The 20,868-nt window shown below is 34.7% G+C and overlaps 1 protein-coding gene across 1 annotated transcript in view; it reads left to right on the plus strand.

The window, feature by feature from the left end:
- LOC148834983 (catenin alpha-3-like) overlaps nt 1-20,868 on the plus strand; it is a 634,761-nt gene that overhangs the window by 381,449 nt on the left and 232,444 nt on the right. Inside the window, exons 8-9 of the mRNA XM_088915226.1 lie at nt 302-382; nt 2,737-2,889. Of these exons, the coding sequence (XP_088771352.1) occupies nt 302-382; nt 2,737-2,889 (234 nt within the window). The remainder of the gene's footprint in view (nt 1-301; nt 383-2,736; nt 2,890-20,868) is intronic.

A 20,868-nucleotide genomic window follows, 5' to 3' on the forward strand; every position in this document is an offset into this window, starting at 1 on the left:
TATAGTATACAAATTATTGCTCAGTGGTTGCTATGTTTAGCATGTTGTATACTATTACTCTGCTGACTAACCCATTTTTGAATACTTGGTACAAAATACAAAGAAGATTAGGAAACAGAAATACAAAAGTCCTGCCTTTTTTGTGTGGTTAATCTGAAATAAATAAGGAAGGCATTTCACTAGAATTTCTATTAATACACTTTGAACGTTATGAAACTCAACCACCTTGAACTGTCCTTATATTGATCCATATCGGAAAGCTTTTTTTCATAAATGTGATTCTGTTCTGTTTTCTGTGTAGGCAGGGATGAAGGAACGAAGCAATCCTCTGAACAACGCAATCGATAACATGTGCAAGAAGACAAGAGACCTTCGCAGACAGGTAGAATTTTTCTATGATTTGTTTCTAAATTCAAGCATCACAACGCTTTTTTCAAAATTTCTCATTATCCAAAACTCTTTTTGGTACATATGTAGTTCTCTCATAACCAGACTACTAAAGTCTATATCAACAACTCATTTTAACTCCATTAATAAATTTAATTCTTTAAGCCGATACCTTATGGGACATTAATATTAAGTGTTAACATACAGTGTTATACAGTACATTGTTACCACATACAGTAGCAGGCTATATTAATGTGTTAGAGAACATCAAGAATTAGGTCACTTGCACTCTTAATTATTGATTATTAATTGAAGTCCTCAATGTGACAAAGCTGTTGCTTTATTTAGTGAAGTACATTACCCTAACTGCTATTAAATGTTCTTAAACATTTACTTCGTATCCTGTCAATTGAGTACTGTAGTGAAGACCATGACATGATTTAACATATATACATACAATTTTGTTTTTATAAAATTCTACTATCAAGACTTTAAACATAATAAGTTAAATACAACATACTGCACAATTGGTATTGTGTGTATAAAAATAATATTAAATGTTTTTAAGTTTTAATTGGTAATCACTATCCATCCATTTCAAGCTGAATTGAGTAATAAATGAAATACTGTTCAGTTTAGGGGTACATCACTAATAACTTTCACTTTATGTACTGTGTATTCACAATGACTTCCAACAATATTTACAAAATTAGGATGAACATACTATCATCATAAGCATTTAGTAATCCACCAGACTAGCTGTGATTTTAGAGTTGATTTTGTTTACAGTGAACAGTATGCAAAGAAATTATTTCACCTCATAATTGCTTTGTTTTGAACTAGATCATTTATGAAAATGTTTCTTATGTAATCTACTGCACATATACAGTACCTCCCTCAGCTAAATAAATCTATTTTGTATATGGATAAATGTGAATAGCACTACATACAGTATATCTTTGTAGATTTATATTTAGTACTTGAGAAAAATGTTCACAGTAATTGACAGCCTCCATCTTCTGCTATTAAATGCAATTAACAGCTTTTAGTTAGACTGAGAAAGCATTTACTAAAGGCACTTATCTGAGGAAAAAATAGTATCATTCAGCTACCGTATTTCTCCATTAAGACCTCAGCAAAAATGTTCATTTTGAAATGGGGAAAAACTAAATGATCACTATAAAATTGATATGCCTATTGTGAAATGAAATCTTTCGATAGGGCATACAATAAGCTTCCGTTTCTTAAAACACAAGATTGTTGTGAAACACACACAGAATAAGAGAGCACAAATATAACAAGACATTGAACAATCAATACAGGTAAATGCAGTATAGTCTATGAAGCACAGTATTCTTCAGAAGTAGTATAATTGTGAAAGATGTATTTGCAAATGCCAGAATACTTTGAATCATCATTAATGCATATTTATTGGTATGTGTTGCTATATTTTTTGGAGTGTGGGTGTTGGGAATGGAGGTGGATTTGTGTTTCAGTCTCTGGAGATAGGTGGACAATGGGATACCCCCCCCCGGGTCTGGGTACATTTGCATCCATTGCACTTCTCTCCACTTGCAAACACTATCACTTTAATTTACTGTATCTTCTTTTAATATCACTGATGTATTTCTAACTTCTACTGAGGTCTGTATTTGTTAGCTTCTTAACATATTCTAAGCAGAAACAAAAAAAAGAAAGCAAAAGATTATTAAAGGTTCAATGTAAACAAAATCTCCAATAACTAGTGGAAATATTTTTCAAATCATTGTCTGAACTGCCACTTTTTAATTTTTAAAGTAGATTGCACATTTTTAAGGTGTTTACCATACATAATTATAACCCCTAGACTTGTTGAAAGCCTGCATTTTATGTTGATTTTTTTTAATAGAAGTCTCTTTATCCTTATTTCTCTTCACATTTCTCCATTTCTTTGAGATATTTTTTTTCACATCATACTCTAGCTGATTTATGTTCTATCTTCAGTCTGGTCATTGTTCCCCACATGGCAGTATTCCATATTTGTATGTATGAAAAGAGAAGAAAGAAAACACAATGTTTCGGCCGTGAAGCCTTCTTCCTCACACCTGAAGAAGGCTCCACGGCCGAAACGTGTTTTCTTTCTTCTCTTTTCAGCATGGAATAAACCTATTACTTGTTCCTTTGCAACCTACACGTGCTGATGCAGCTACCCAACTGAAATATTTATATGCATGATGGTTGCAAAGTCTGATTAATGTTGTTCATCATTACAGAACACATAGTGTCTTTCTATTTATGGATATTGAGTATTGTTTCAGAAGCACATATGATGAGCTGTTTTGACTAAAGTAAAATAATATTGACTTGCAGTTGAGAAAGGCGATCATGGATCACATCTCCGACTCCTTTCTGGACACAACCGTCCCACTTCTGGTCCTCATTGAAGCAGCTAAAAAGGGAAAAGAAAAGGAAATCAAAGAATATGCAGCTATTTTTAGAGAACACGCCAACAAGCTGGTGGAGGTAAGTTTAATGGCAAGAGCATCTAAGATACGTTCTTTCATTTTTTAAAACTAATGAAGCAATCAAGTATAATGGGAAACTGCCTTCAAATAATTATACAACTGGGCATTTTATCAAGAGAATGTTGACATTTGTTTCATGGTATCAAGGTAGGGGCTATTTAAGTTTAACAAACAATTTCTTTTCAAAACAATTTCTGCCACCCTTCAATATAAAGGAATGAAACACATTTTGTAGTCTGATTAACTGAACCTAAACGGAAATTCATAAGGCACTGCTGATCATTTGGGTGCTGTCACATAACCTAAAATAAATGGTATTTTGTATTAAAATGGTTTTTTAATGTATATATGTATATTAATTTATACATTTCATTTAAAATGTAAATTTAGTTTTAATGAAAACTGTGCTCACTTCTCAGAAGAAATGGGTAGAAGCTGACATAATCAATCTTATCTCATAGTTATAGTCATCATTTAAAAAGTCTGATTTTTTTCTGACAAAATTGACACATTTATTCATTTTTTATTGCTTTTATTATTTATGTTGTATCTGTTATATATATTATACATATTATATTATACAAGGAGGAATCCATATTATTTTGTCAGGTTAAAAAAGTCAAGAAAGTGACTGTATCTGGATATCACTGTAAAATTATCATCATTTATAATTATATATATATAAATTATCATTCATTTATAAAGGGACACTGATTTTCTTTTGTACTGATAACATAAAACAGTAGGAGGGCTAGGAAAATAATTACATTTGCCAAAATTCCTATGAAAAGCACCATCCCATCATTAAATACCTAATGTAAGTCACCACAAATTACATGCATACTAATATATTATCAATGGATTGAATGAAATATTTATTATCTTAGTTTTTACCTTTAGCTTTAGCAATGTTATGAATGAACAAAGTTTAAGCAGAACCATAGGTCAAATTCATTTTCTTGTCTAATCCACCTATACTCTATCCATCCATTTTCCAATGTATTTTCCAATTCAAAATCGCAGAAGAGACTGAGCAATGGGTGCAAGGCAGGGTACACTCTGGACAGAACACCAGTCCATTGCAGGGCAAACAGACACAAATACAGACATACACATAGTCACACCAGGGACAATTTTCCCAGAAGCCAATGACCTTGCCAGGTCTTTGTAGTGTGGGATGAAACCAGAGCACCTGGAGAAAATACATACCTGTACAAACTCCACACAGACAGCACCCCAGGTCTAGAATTGAACCACCACCAATGCTGTTGATTAATTTTCACTTTTATTTTATGGTTTAGTGCTTTACTTCATACCCACATACTGCATCTTGTATAATATTCTCTATTATATTTTGGAATATTTCAGATATTTTTTTTTCTAAAAATCCTGTGCTTTTCGTTTCCCTTTGAAGTTAGTAAATATAAATCTATCAAAATGAAATATTAAAAGATAGTGTTTGAATGATCTTAAGATATAAATATAGTATGTATACTGTACGTTTTAGAAATACTTCCATAAAAGAATTGCTTTTTAAATGCCTGTATAGTTGATACCACTACTGTGCTATTGTACATGTATTCATGCTATGTTAATATTTTCTCAAGCATACTGTAAGATGGCAAGTCATAATTCAAACATAACATAAAGTTTGACTCTGAGTATGTTCTCATTCTACTTAGCCACAGTTGTCTGATGAATTTTGTGTGATTTCATGACATTGTTTCTTAGCTGTCATTTTTAATTTTAAACTGATATTAATCTATTTTCTGTTTTATTTAATATTTTCCTGTGAATAATACCGTTAGATTGCATCCAAATGCACAAGGTTAGTGCTTATGCTGTCATTCATTTACATTAAGCTGTTGGCTGGGGTCGAGGATTACAGTACATTGCCATTTTTGAGACATCCTCAAATGTGAATTTTAAAAAACATCATAAATTAGCTTGTTATAGAATCATTTTTCTTTTTTTCTAGTTCTTGTTTGTTTTATGTGACAATTATTCAAATACAGACATATTTTTCAAGCTGTCACACACCTGGATGCCATTTCTTATTAAACTCCATTTAGTTAAAAGTAGCCATAGTCTCTTTTTATTTCACTTAGGAAATTATTTAAATATAGAGAAACTGAAACATAATTTATTTTAATTCTGTTTTAGTCAGTATAGTGGTGTGAAATGAGGCAAATATGAAGCTATTTCATTTTCTGCATCGTATTACACTATCAGATCACTACATTTTTAATCAATCACGAATGTTTTAAAACAACAAAAAAACATCAAAATTATTTACTGTATATATCTTTGTTGGTAGGGATAAGACCTGTGTTATCAAATAAGACCTCGTGTTGAAAAGCGTACTTGTGATGACAAACCAAGGAAGATACAGCACACATATTCCCTGATATGTAAGAGATGCTCGTTGTTATATTTAGTATTAGAAAATCCCAAGTTGTGTAATCACACTTTAACTGTTTTTTAACTGTTTACAGGATCACAGTGACACAATTGAGTGCTTCCTATTCCGTCTGCCTGCCAGTAAGAGTTAACAAGGGTGCTACATGAAGCTAACATTATGAACAATATTTCTTTCAAATTCAGAAAATGAACCTGAAACTAAACAGTACACTTGCAGGTTTTTCCTGCAAAATGTACAAAATGTACTGTAATACATTAAATACATGTACAGCTATGGTTGTATTTGATATGTTTGTTAATATAAAAAAGTAAAATATCTTTACTCATCCATCCATTTCCTAGCCACTTCATCCAATTCTGGGTCACAGGGGTGCCAGGGCCTGTCTCTACAAGCAGCCCATCACAGGGCACACACAGACACAGACGTGCGTACAATTTTCCCAGAAGCCAGTTCACCTATCAGTATGTCCTTGGCCTGTGTGAAGAAACCGGAGCACTCGGAGGAAACCCATGTGAATACAGGGGGAACATACACCTCAGGTCCAGAATTGAACCCAGGGTCTCAATGCTGAAAGACAGCCATGTTAACCACTCCTGTGTCAGCAAACTGACTTAATAATAAATATAAAACATTTTCTCAAGCATATAATATTCTGCTATGCAAATACTGTAGTTCCTAAAAGCCTTTTTATTTAGAAGGTGCTACTTTTGTTTTAGTCTTCCTTCAGTTTGTAATGCCATTATGATGTGATCCTTCCATCAATTTTCTTTGTCCTTGTAATCTAGACATGTTCTTCTTGTTATGGGTTCAATGGATTGCAATAAATCCATTAGTTAATTGAACCGCTAAAGTCCTCAAAACAAAAGCTACAATGATGTTATGGTTGTTGAAAAATAACTTCAGATCCAGCTGATGATTTGCATTTTATTGCGATTGATTAAGGGCTGTCTAAATTAAGACGTTTCTATAATTCTTTTCCCAGCTAGCTCAATGGTATTCTTTATTTCATAGAACGAAACACAGATATACATGGATTTTTTATGTTTTTTTAAAATCATCAATAGAATAAAACCTCTGGAGAAAATTTAAATTGGTCCGATGACATTATCTCTCCTGGGGATCCCTAGAAAACTCATGGTACTCCTGCGCATGTCTCCCTGATTGAAACACTCTTCCTGAAGACATAACAAAAACTCTGCTTTGGACTGGTATTTAAGCACAGATTAATGTCTTAATCTAACTTGAGTCTTTAGAACTGCATTTGTCTAGAAGAGGAAACCACACACATCTGACCACAGGTGTATGTGCTACATAGGCATAACCTTTTTGTACTGCAAGTCAGTAATGGAAGCATCAGAATCTGACATCTGATAATGCTCAGCCCCACAGAACCCCAGTTATAGACATGTTGCAAAAATTCATGGGATCTTTACTCAGTTGGAACTGGATAGTAGACTTTGTATAAGTAAGTCTGTCAGGTGACAGACACCATCATATTGAGTATTCAGCTACTGGGGCACTCAATTTAAATGTTGACTATTTCTTGGTGACTTACGAATTCCCCAACTAACTGTATCATATCATGACAACAGGGCTGCAGTAATCATGACAACAGTAATCTCTGCAAAACACAGCAAATTTGACTTTCTGGTTTCACATTCTTTTTCAAACTATATAATGTTGTTACAAGTAGCTTTAGTGTATGATACATATGCAGCTTGTCAGTTAAGGTTACCTTTGACTTTGCTGTGGTGAATCTTATTAAATCAACTTATTGAAAAATTAGTATTAAATGATTTTTCATACTAAAAGAAAAAGCAGGAAGAATAAAATTTGAAGGACATCACTTATATTTTGAAAATTCCTATTTAAAAATATATTTCTGGAAATGTATTATTATTATTATTTGTCTTTACTCAGCTTTCTTTTGTGCAAACATTCTGCATATCATGATTTAATAAACATGGTTACTTCCGTAGATAGCTCTTTCTATAATTGATCTTAAATCGGCTTAAATCCCTGTGCACAGCTGCAGTTTTGCCTAATTCCTGCGTCTGCAGCCTAGAAAGGATCATAATTAAACCAAAGACCAGACATTGCTGGATCAAGCAGCTTTATCATTTTGTCCTCTGTATTGTATATTTGACAATATTTCACTCAGTTTGTTAATTGTGCAGTTTATTTAAACCAGTTTTTGTCTGATGTTCTAAGACAGAAAAGAACCTCATTTAATGATCTTGCACAATTGAAATGCAAGTGTGCATGCCAGTTTGGTACACAATGGTAAATTTATTTTTCACTGTAACATGGTGTTGGAAACTGTTTTTACAAAAAAAACAGCACTGCCTTTGAGTAAGCAACGGAAGTGTCCTCAATAAGATTTTCTCATGACGAGTTTTCATTTCTGTACGCAAGTCTTCATTTGTATTTCAAAGTAACTAAGATATACAATATCATAGAGTGGTGAGAGGTGCTACCAACTGTGCACATTATGAATAGAGAACACCAGGATTATGTGATGAATTAAAGAACAGCAATGGAAGAAAAAAAGAAAGTTTAAAAAGATCAAACTTGTATTTTGCTTGAAAAAAGCTTTGGGAAATCTTGGGATTTACCATTTGGTAGTACCGTATGGTCATTTTTCACAAAATATTCATGTCATTTCTAGTTACACTAAAAAAAGAAACAGTACAATGACACAGCTGTGGGATAAAATGCGTGTGTGTATTTGCCAGTGAGTGACCGACAAATTATCAGTGATAATACAAAATAAGGGCTTTCTACAGGTACTGTACGTAGAGGGTAGTGAACAAATTCACCTGTTTATAGCTATAACTATTGGATCAGAATACTTCTTGCGTTTTGTTAAAATAGAAAATCAGAATTCTAAGAATTGGTAGAAGAAGATCTTAAAAAGAGGATGTAGAAAAAAAAAACATCTCATGATTTGTTAATTCTTGCTAATTCATAGATGACAGATGTGTTGCAGTGAGATAAAACACTGACTGTTTACAGCTTTTCTTAATCCTAAGAGCCCTGCAAAGCAATGGTGCCATTGTGGCATAATTGTTTCCAGTAATATGATTGAGCACACATTTGATATATAAAAATATATTTGAAATGGTTTATGGGACACAACAATACAATGTTCTGAGAGTCAACTATATAATTGTAAAAAAGTGTATTCCTGTTAGTCTTCCTGCACTTCATAGTCTTAATAACTAAAGATTTTTTGCCTTAATACAATGCGATGCATTTGGTGAACCATTTGTGATTTAGAACCTGTGTTGCTATAAATGCAAAGCCAGATCTTCTTTATTTATTATTTTTGATTACCTCCATGTTGTTTTGTAAATACAATGTACAAAGCCCAGATCTCCAATCTAGTTCTTCTAACTCACAAATCCAAGTGGCAGCAAATAGTACCTTTTTATATTCTTACAATAATGCATTCTAGTTATGGAATCATTTAACCATGTATTGACAGCTAAATAGCAATTGTTGATTTGAGCTACTGCTACATACTGTGTATTCATGTTTCAAATAGTGCACATAAATCATCTTTATCCTTGTTTACTAGTGAAGGGGTTATAACTGTCACGGATGTTGGAAAGGACGAACCGTGGAATGACAGAAGAGCTTAAGAGACCCTATGCGTAGCGGCGAGACGGGGGTTAGCCCGGGCTCAGCTGTTCAGGAAATGGCGTATAGAAACCTATGCCCTCAGGTAGCAGATGTGGGGCGACCTGGTGCTAGGCGGGTTTCAGGACATCCAAACGACAATGCTGAGCCAAGGCAGAGTGAAAGACCCGGAAATATATAGCCCCAGAGAGAGAGAAACACCGGAAGGACAGCCAAGAACCGTAAATGAGAGACAGAACAGAGAAGGAGTGCCTTCTGGCTGCAGAGGGCGTGACAATAACAGTGAGGCGATTGACAATAGAAATTGTTTAATTAAAGAGGAATAAAGAGTTAAATAATTGTCCATTTCAAATACAATAAAACATAAAATTAGATATTACTGAGGTAAATATAAAAGCTTGTATAAATCTCAGGGGTGTATTTTTAAGCAGTGTAGTGTAAAATAAAAAAATACTGTATGCATTAATGTTCAATTATAATTAATCATAAAGTCTGTAGACGCTATATACAGTATATGTGTGTGTGTGTTTTTAAATACAGTTCTATTAATAAAAATGTCTATCCATTTTCTAAATATCTAAAATATTGCTTTTTAAATTGTTTTAGAATGTCTAGGAGTTACAGAATTTTATTAAATAATGGTAAAGATCTCAATCTCAAAAAGCATGTCAGCAAATTACAATTGGAGCATAAATATAGCATTTATATGTGTTGTCAAACCATTGATTTTGATAAGAGCAGCAGTCAACTGCAAATGAAATTAATTTGCACCTACTTTATGGTTAATCTGTTTTACACTTTGAATTGTAAAGCATTAACTATCATTACACTTTGTAATGAACAGCAACAGAAAGAAATAATTTTGAGGGCTTCATGTAAAAGCCACTGCAATGGAATAGTTTCTTTTTCTTCCTTTGTTCCTTGTTGCATTGCTGACTCTCATTCAATTCCATGTAATTTCTCATTGGAGCCAATTCTATTCAATCCTTAAAGAAATGCCTATATGAGTTCCTGGGCCAAAAACAACTAGTAATGAAAGAAGCAAGAACCAGTGCATGACATCCTTTTGTCTATAACTACAGTATATACTTGCGCTCATGTGTTATTGTGTTGCAAGCACATTTGGCTTGCTTCTTAGTGGGACCGAAAGTGTGTTGACTAGACAGTACCACTTCTTATTAATAGTTCTTTGGACAGAGATAAAATATGTGACACCAGTCCTTGGTGCAATACACACTATTAGAAGTTCAAAAACACATCATTTTTTAAATGGCATCTCTGCACCATGGACCCAAATAACATCTATCAAAATCTGCTTTAAAGGTTTGTTTCAGACAATCCACATTATGGCCAAACATAAAAATGTAAGCCATTTCCTTGTGTTTGAAATGTACCTTCATATTACATAAAGCTAAAGAAATGACCAATGTCATTTAAGAGGCATTTTAATTCCTAGTGGCTCCAATTATTTTTGACAGCATATGTAAGCCATATCTGAAATTCACAGTTAAAGGATGATCTCACATTGAAATGGTCACTTTTTTCATTCATATTGACAACAAAATAGTGGCCTGGGGGTTTATGTGTCTGTTACCTGACACAGAAGTGGTGTTGAAACAACCTGCTGAGACACCTGTTAGACTGCTTCTAATTTAGTCATTCAAGCAAGGGAAACAACATGAACACCTCAGCTGTCTGGACAAGGACATTTCCCATCAACAAGTCACACAGTACCCCAAAGGTCTCTTTTCTCTTCCTCTATAAGCATCCTTTTCTCGTATACTTTAAGCAGTTGTCTGGCTTAAGGCAAAAAAGGGTGAATGATAATGAATGCTCTGAGCTTGAATAAGCTCAGATGTGTCTGTCTGGTGCAAATGGGGACAGGACATGTCAAGTTTGCAATTCTGACTCAATATAAAATGTTGAAAAGTGGCACACAGGCTGCCTTTTTGTTGGCTCTTGTGGAGATGTGGCTGTTATATTTCAACTGCAGGTTGTCTTGTTCCTAGAGTTAATGGAGGACTGGGGCCAGTGTACTTTCAGACTTTTAAGGATAGCCAAGGTTAGTCTTATGCCAGTAACCACATATGTTCTAGTGTCATTTTGCTTTTGAAAATTGCTAAATGTTAACAAATGTATTTATATTTACATTACCCAGGAAACAACAACATTTCTCTCAATCATATCTTTTTTTATTGTGCCATTGTGTTAAATAATCATGACTGGCACTTACTCAGGGAATGAACACCAGAAAAATAAAGATTTGTAACATTGTTTAGCCACTTTACCATTGATGAGATTTTAAACTGTCAATGTACAGCTTTGAAGGTGCACTATGGTAGTAGTTTATTTTTGTTTGCTTCAATTAGTTCAGTTTACTATTATGTTAACTTATATTCTTTGAGTGTACTTTAAACATTCAGTTTTAGAACTTCTTGAAAATTAAAAACACTTACCCTCACCACAGGCAATGATATAATTTTCATGATTTAGCTTTGCTTTTGCTAAGGAAAGAATGGATGAGCCTACTTAATAATACATCCATTCAGTAGAATTAGATCTGTTTTGTGAAAAATATTTCCTCTTTTTTCCAGCATAATTTTTCTATAAGGAAATCTTTTATCTGCTGCAAAAGTCCTGATCATCTACTCAAAGAGGGTTAAACTGCCAGCCCTTCATTGCTGTCCCACTAACCCACAAATAAATAAGCAGTTATTCTGTCAATCATATCTATTCCACCATTCCTTAACACCAGACTAAACACTACTCTTATACTTGACTAACCTGCTACATTGCAAAATTTGTTGGCCATTTACAGAGTACAATTCACAGGCTAGAGTAAATAAGGAGCCCTGGGACAGATTATGACCATGGGACAAGGTACTCATGCATCTTTGAGTCTGAATAACAATCTTAATGTTGGGGCAAATTGATACAGTGTGATTTTGGACCCATGATTTGTGTAGGGGTTTAGAACTCAAACTGGCAAAAATGATTAAGCACGGTTTCTGGGGTGTGGTGTCATTGACATTTACTTATGAAGAGCTTAAACTTATTTATAAAAGCATACATTTTAGTTAGTGTGTCGCACTTACGTTTTCAAGACATCTCAGGAAGCATTTTCCTCAGACAAATTCTAAGGGCCAACATTTTCACAGATGTTGCGAACAGAAAATGAAACATTCAGGCAAAAATAAAACCTATACCTGTATACTGTATAACAACAGCAACATATAGATAAGTGTGTTTGCATGTGTAGGGATCTGCATTTTAATATAGTATATACGGCATAGACAGTACGAATCAGAGTTAAATGGACACTATTTACTTGTGTTATTTTACTTTAATTTACTACTAGGTGCTGTTTAGTGGTTAAAACTGCTGCCTTACAGTGTTGGGGTCCTGGTTTCAAATCTTGTAAGTATCTTGATGGACTGGCCTCCCAGCTTGGGTTTATCCTGCCTCACATCCATTGCTAGCCTCTAGCTCCCTTGCAACCCTGTATAAAGTAGCTAGAAAATGGATGGATGAAAAGATGGATACATAGACTATACATCTATAGTTATATTTTCTTAATTGAAAATATAAAGCTATTGGCATTATTGGTTCCTTAATTTTTCAGTATCTAATATACTGTACTGTACATATAGAACATACACCTTATGAATAAAATATCAATAATATAAGTGTAATGTTTGATACCCTTATGACAAAAATCTAGAGCTGGGGTCTTAACCTGGGGGTCCCAGGGGTTTTGGACAATAAGGAAACAGAGACAGCGGAAGAGTGAGAGCTAAAGATAATGTGGAGAAACACACAGCAGAAAACTTTGAACAGAAAAAAAATGAAGAGAATGAGAAAATACGACGAAAAGTACCTAAACTACAGATTAACGCAGACAAGTGATGGAGAGGATGCACGACCTCTATGTGTGGTTTGTGGTGAAGTGTTGGCTAAGGAAAGCCTCAAGCCCTCCAGACTGCTATGCCACTTGCAGACCAGATACTCGACCTTGCAGGCTACAGGAGCTAAGAGGCCAACAATTTCCCTCCAAAAAGCCACCACTGTGAACCAGGAGGCACTTCAGGCGTCTTTCATCATAGCTAACTGGATTGACAAAACTGAGAAGCCACACACATTAGGTGAGACTTTTTTCTTACTGTGTGCTAAGGAAACAGTTTCAATCATGTATGGGAAAAGTACTGCAGAGCAGCTAGCATTGGTACCAGTGTCAAATGATACCATGTCTAACTGCATTGGACATATGGCAAGAGACATGGAAGAGCAGGTAATCGCTAAAATCTAGTGTGTATTTTTCTTTACAAGTTGATGAGACCACTAATGTCTCCGGGGATGCACAAATGCTTGTTTATTCCATATTTGTTGAAGAGGGAGAAATTAATGGGGATTTTTTGTGCTGTCATCCTCTTCCCAAGCGTACCACAGGCGATCAACTTTTCGTTTTGCTGGACACATATGTACGTGAACATGAAATGGCCTGGATCAAGTGTGTGGGAATCTGCTCAGACGGTGCACGAGCTATGGCTGGCAAACACAGTGGGCTAGTCACGAAAGTACAGGCCGTTGCTCCATTCGCTTTGTGGATGCATTGTATGATTCATAGACAAGCTAGGAAAATGCCCCCCCAACTCAAACAAGTAATGGATGAAGCTTTTCATACTGTAAATTCCAAGACCAGTGCAACAAGCTCACAACTTTTCAAGATTCCCTGTCAAGAGTTGGAGCAGAACATCATCAGCTGTTGTACCACAGCGAAATACAATGGCTGTCCAGGGGTAACGTACTGAGTCGCCTTTGCAAGCCCCGAGATGAGGTGAGAGCATTTCTATTGGAGAAAAACTCCCTGCTAGCTGCTAAATTTTCTGACAAAAAATGGCTGGCCTATCTGGCTGATATTTTCAAATGTCTCAACGAGTTGAATGCGGGACTGCAAGGGAAAAACGCATCTGTCTTCTCTCTCTCCGACAAAATTGAAGCTTGGATCAGAATGCTTGTGGCAAACTTGGCTGGACGACAAGAACTTTGAGGCATTCCCTGCACTGATCTGACCACTGATATGGCCCTGAAGCAAAGGTTCATGGAGAGGCCTCTGGCTGACTTCTGGATTTCAGTACAAACTGAATTTCCAAGACTGAGTACTTTGGCACTGAAAAAACTTGTCCCCTTCGCATCGATATTTCTGTGTGTCTGGATTTTCTGCACTTACTTACCTCAAAAACTTTCTCAGGGTAGAAGATGATTTCTGTCTCTTCCTGAGCCCTACTAAGCCGTGTCTGGAACACCTCTGTGCATCAATGTAGGCAACGTGTGTGTGGGGGGGGGGGGTCACAAAATATTTTTAACCCCAAAAAAGGGTTGCACTCTCAAAAAGGTTAAGAACCCCTGATCTAGAGCATTTTCACTTTGCTGCAGAGATTGCTGAAAGTATTGCATTATTAGCATTTTTCTCTCTTCCAATCACTGTACCAACATCCAATCACTGTACGGTAATACACAGTTTCTTAGTGGTGAATGACTGGACAGCGAATTTCATCTCCCACTTTGCAGCGAATTGATTAGGGCAAATCCCTTATTCTTTCATATGATGTTTTGATTCCACTTGTGTTTACTCACAAAAATGTTTGCACTACAGCACCTGTCCTGTAACCCATATTTAATTTAGTTCTTTGGTTTACTGTAATAAATACAAATTACAATAAAAAAGTAATGGGAAATTACAGTAGTTACAACATGTTTATGCTGTGATCTCCTATCATTAGTTCTGAGTACTGTACCTATCCAAGCTAATGTATATTGTCATTTAATCTCATTTAATCTCCATCATACCATTGTACCTTCTCCCTTCATTGTGAACACAAATATCCCTTTAATGTTGTTGTTTTGAGTTTTATTTTCTAATAAGAGAAAGTATAAACCTGTAGGGCTCATTCATTTAAAACTCCAGGCTGTTATACTGTAAGTGTATTCTTCAGTAGAAGAAGTCAATGATAGCGTTTAAATTAACTACAGTGACTTGGCTGTAAAAAACAGAATATTTTTTGTAAATTTGGAAAATTTGAACCAGATATCCACTTGAGTTTTTATGTATTTAAATTGAGGTCTATTTGATTTGACTAGAGAAGAGCAGGAAGGTTTCAGTTCAGTTAATCTCTCACCTTTTACGGACATAATTTTCATCGACTTTGCTGACTATAAGAGGATGATATGGATAAGCCTGCTGCCAAAGCTGTTTTAGACTCAAGCATCTTTTTTGAGTCTGAATGGTCTAAGTCTCTTTAAAAAATATAAAATACTTCTGCAAACTGTTGAGGTTTTAAGCATGGGATGGCTTTACTAGCATAATGTACAGTGATTTCTTCTTTATTGATTTGTGAGTGATAGGCCAGCTACAGTACACGCTACACAAAATGTTATTAAAAATGTGGAAATAAAAGTATTACAAATGCAGGCATTAACATATACTGTACAGTACATCACCTTAGTGGAATCAGTTCTTACTGTGTTTTAATGCTGTTCCAAATTTATTTTTTGTTTTTCTACTTGCTTTGCATTGTTCATTTTGATTATAGTTCTGTGTTTCACTGATTAAGTGTTATGCAAGAGCAATTGAATTAAATTGGATAGTATTTAATTCTAAATATGACTTTTAGCTTTTGAAATTCATTGGTGAAACAGTTGTAACAATCAAAACTGTACATGTAAATGTCTTGTTTCCTATTTTTCTGACCTGTAACATAGTAAACACAGTGTCAAAGAGGTTTATCACAGGAACAATCAAACTTTGTTGTTTTCAATGTCTGTGTCATCATATTTGGCACAGAAAATAATAGCTCCTGCTAAAACTAATCCAGAGTGAATCAGAAAAGCAAGGCAGGTTATTATCTCAGTCCTAGGGATTTACAATTCATTTGCTACAAAAACTAATTTATCAGGTATTATGGATGATCTTGTTCCCTCTTCCTGGTTTCAAGAGAATCATTAGATGCAGCAAATGTTTTTTTTTAAAGATCAAAACAACTAGTGTGACAGAAAAAAGGCCTTATTAACCATACAGCAAACACAATTCTATTTAAAAACAATCGGCTAGTGTTGTACATAAATATTGTAACTTTTAAATTGCATTATTTTGTGTTTTGAATTATAAGAACTACAGGTTATTTCTGGCAGACACTGTACAATATATTGTCACACTGGTTAAACAGCAATTGAAGAATGTATCCATGTATTTTTGCCTTTGCATATTTTCCTAGAGTGAATGACTTGGTTACCAAACAGTATATAAATAAATCACCTGTACTCAAAACAAACATCTACCAGAACATTACATAAAGTTTTGATTTATATTTGAATAAATTATGTAGAACATATATTTCACACTCCTACATTTTTCAAATTTATCCAGTTCCTTATTCAGTTTAGTTGTCTAGAAAGCAGATTGTTTATTTTATTTAAACAGCAAGAGGTGTAGCTGCACAGATACAAGATTCTTCCCCACTAAATTTCTGCTTTGTGTTAAGTACATTTTTTCCAGAACAGTTACCTTCATCTCTCTCTCCCACCTACCTTGTGACTTTCCATGGCAGCAAAGGTTGACAGTAATCTGTAATTACAGCATTAAATTTCTTGACAGATTAGCAGAAATACAGTAATTAAAAAACAGCTTTTGATTACTGTGTGATTTTATAAATCTGTAAACAGCTGGTATTACCAAATTTGTATGATTCGCCATTCAATCCTAGAGTGGAATGTGACATTTTAACTGTTTTAACTTCCACGATAAGCTAAAAAGTACAAGAATTTCAATGTGAAAACACTTCAATCCAATGCTGGAAAAGACTTTGAAGGATAATAACTGTTATGTACTGTATTTATTTTTTTACTACTAAATTGCCATTTTACACCTACATGTTTGTTTATTTTATTGCTACAGAATTTAAATGTATATAGTTACTGTATGTAGTACAACCCCTGTAAATACTTCTTTAAAACTATGTAGGAAGTAGTATTTCTTTGTTTAAACCTGTCTGCATTTACAATTGTAGGCAGCGAACCTCACCATCTCCTACATTAAAAGTAACTTTGGACACACCAATGTAAAATAGATGCTATTTTGAAGAGTAATCAATTCAACCATCTAAATGGCACATTCTAAACATTCCCTTGGGTCAGAGTGATGATTAAAGAGAGAATTGCACTCTTTTTAAAAATGATAAAAGGAAAACAAAGGGCCCTGTATATAGAGGCTGGCAGAGGGATAGAAAGATTGATTGCACTCAAATTCTAAGTCAATCAAATACGGCAAAACACTGAAACAGTTGGGCAAAATGATAAACTGGTGTGTAGAACAGCAGCTGCCAAGGGATTTTTTATTTAAATTATTTAATCTTGCAAAAACAAAACACCTCAAGATGCCACATTTCATTTTCACTGTGCTCTAGGCTATAGAACAGCCAGTGGGTGAGGAAAACAATGCAAAATTAATAAATATGCCCAACTTAAAGTGCACAATTATAAAAGCAAAAAGAACAATCCTCCTAGATGGATTGTTCTTTTTGCTTTTATAAGGATTTGCAATTTTGTCATTTGACTTAAGTTTAAGAAACTAATGATGCACTCAAGGCTTGAGCAAGTTAATTACAAACATCCACTGCTACCTCAGAACTTTTTGGAATGCGTTGTTTTGTGGATATCATAACACGGAGCTTATAGAATCAACCTTTGTTAAATACATGTATCAATATAATATGCTTATGCACAAGTATATTTGTGTGGGTCCATATAAAATAGAGCAATAAGTACAATTATAAAATTCTGAGAACACCTGAGGGCTCCTGCGAGCCTTAACCAGAAAACCAGCTCCTTAACCAGCTCCTGCGAGTACTTAACCAGTACTCCTCGTAACCCAGATGCCACCAGTTCAGATCTGGGACAACATTCTCCAGAAGCTTCTGGGGTATGGAAACCATTAGTTAGGCAGAATCTTCTTGGTTTTCAATATTACAACTCCTATGACTTGTTGGGAGTCTGCAAGCTTGAAATAGAATCAAGGAGAAGTGTGATGCACCTACAACTGGCTCCAACTCTCTTCTAACACACTGTGGACTTTGTAGTGTGTCAAAAGATGACTAGCTCTTATCAGTATGCTTATAGGATGGTAATGTCGGTGGGTTCTTATTCTTATTATATTCTTATTCTTATTATAGATATACTGTAAGCCAGGATTGAAATAATTAGCAATTTTAAATTTGATGAGTATGTAATAAAAATAATTATTAGTGATTCCAAATTATTGAAAAATAAAAGGGAAAAGGTCAAATTAAAGTCACCAACAGCAATGAAACATGATTAATATTAAATATATAAAATATCTAATATCTAACTGAAGCCTTTTCTTTTAATATGATCATTTACAATGTATTGGGGGAATTGATGGCTAAATTAACATTGAATTTGTGCTACTATTTAATGTTGCAGACAAAGGATGCTATAAAGTGCCGCAAATTTAATTGAATTGAATTGGATGTTTAGTTGACAAAATTGCAATACTGTATGTGAGCACCGCACAATACATAATAAAGCAAAATGATCATTAAACAAAACAACAGTATGAGTATGGTCATAAACTAAAAATGTGAATTTATAAATTACATTTTGCTAAATCATGTTTGTGATATAAATGATTATACCAACAATATGTCTGATATTTAAATTTAAATGTATAATAGTTTGATGCATTTTTGATGCATTGTTTGATACATTTCTCAACATGACTTGTTTCTACATGTTTTTTTTTATATAAAATGGAAATGGTCTATGTTAATTATATTCATTACATTTTTTATCAACATTTCATCCTTATTCACAAGGTTGTAGACAGCTGTCATTTCCTGATCTGCTTGAAACAAGAGAGTCAGGAGAAATTCTGGGACAAACCCACGAATGAAAATTAAGCTAGGGAGCCAGCTCTATATAGCCTTCCCTCCAGCTGTTTTCTAACCGCTTTATCCAATACAGGGTCACGGGTCAGCCAGATCCTATCCCGGCAATCAACAGGCGCAAGGCAGGATACACCCCAGATGGGACGCCAGTGTATTGCAAGGCAGACGCTGACACACACACTCTCACGCACAGACTCACACCAGGGCCGATAGTCCCAGAAGCGAGTTAACCCACCTACCAGTATAACTTTGGACTTTGTAAGGAAATTGGGACACACAGAGGAAACCCACACAAACAAGGGGAAAACAAACTCCACACATACAGTATACAGAAGCTGTATTTCAACCCAGGCTGCAATGCTAACCACTGCATCACTATGCAGCAGTTTGTTCAATGCTGATAATCATTATATTACATTATTAAAGTGTATCCCCGAGAATCATAATTACCTGTATAATTAAATATACATCAGTTATAAACTGTGACTACATTAGCAGGGCCGAACAGTGGTAGGGCAGTTAATGCCACTGCCTCTTAGCTCTGTGACCTTGGGGTCATTTCTGGACTGGAGTGCCATCTGTACAGAGTTTACATATTCTCCCCATGTTCTTGTGGGTTGGGTTGTGGATACTTGGCATTGCTAAATGTCACATTCAATAGGGAGAATGAGTGGGGCCTCTACCTTAAAAATATTCTGCCTCAGTGCAGATCCTAAATGGGATGGGGTTCTGAGTGAGGATAGTAAAGCACATAAATACATTTACACAGAAATCAAAACCCTCTTATCCAGTGATAATGCATGTGAATGACTTCCAAGTAGTTCTTGTCATATGAAAGATTGTGTTAGAAATACTAAGAAAAAGAAAGTCAGAACTAACTGTACAATATACAGTAAGTGAATAGAAAGCTTGTGCAAAAACATGCACAGTAGCAGCTGAGTAAGTTATAAAAACAGATGATTTAGCTGATGATATATAAAGATCAAGATTTGGGGAAGATGTAATTGCTCTTGTTTCAGAATTAAAGAGTACCAACAATTACTGTTGATATAAATAGATAGAATTTAATTAAAGCGCCTCTGGCTTCCATAATGGCTGTTTATCTCAAGTGAATTGACTATTGTAAAGTATAATTGGCTTTTTTTCCACTCACTGTTCACTCAAAATGTTTTGTATCCCTGTTGTCCAGTATCAGTTTTGAGTACAGTGCATCTTCTGTGACCTTGAAAGGAGCTGAGTATTCAGGGTATTAGGCCAGCGATCTGATTGACAGCTGCTAACATTTCTTTAGCGCTTAATCATGCATCTGTGTAGTATCTCATAAGATCTTTAACAAAGTATCAACAAGTAGGACGACAACATAGTTTGATAAATTACTGTTTCCACATACTGCTGTGCTGGGATATAATGCTGGCTGTACTCCAAGAAGTGTGAACTTTTAATTACATCTGCAATAGACAGTATGCTTATTTCTAATGAGCCTCATGTAAACTCTTTTTAATAGGTTGCACAGATTTAGATTTATGTACTTATTCTGCACATTACAAATAAATGGCTTCTTGTTTTAGAACTAGCAAGCTGTGCTATGGTGTCTGGAGTGAATAACTGAAAACAAATCTATCGTTAAAAAGGTTGTGTTATTTTCTATAACAAATTATAACAACTGTAATGATATTGATAAATGTTATAAAATCCACAAAATTTCAGATTCCATATAACCATAAAACAACATTGAGGTGGGTTTATTCAATAGATTCTGGAAGTGGCATAACTTCTTTACTGCAAACACATTTTATGGCATGAATGGCTGAAAATTACTTGTAGTAATATTCTAATTTCAAGTCAGATATTCTTTAGTTGTATTCATTGTGTCCACCATTAGCACAGGCATACAAATAGTCTAGCATAAATTGACAAATATGATGTGTGCAGACATGATTCAACCATTCAGTCT

Source organism: Atractosteus spatula, chromosome 5 (genome assembly GCF_055471065.1).
Source record: "Atractosteus spatula isolate fAtrSpa1 chromosome 5, fAtrSpa1.hap1, whole genome shotgun sequence".
Lineage (NCBI taxonomy): Eukaryota > Metazoa > Chordata > Actinopteri > Semionotiformes > Lepisosteidae > Atractosteus > Atractosteus spatula.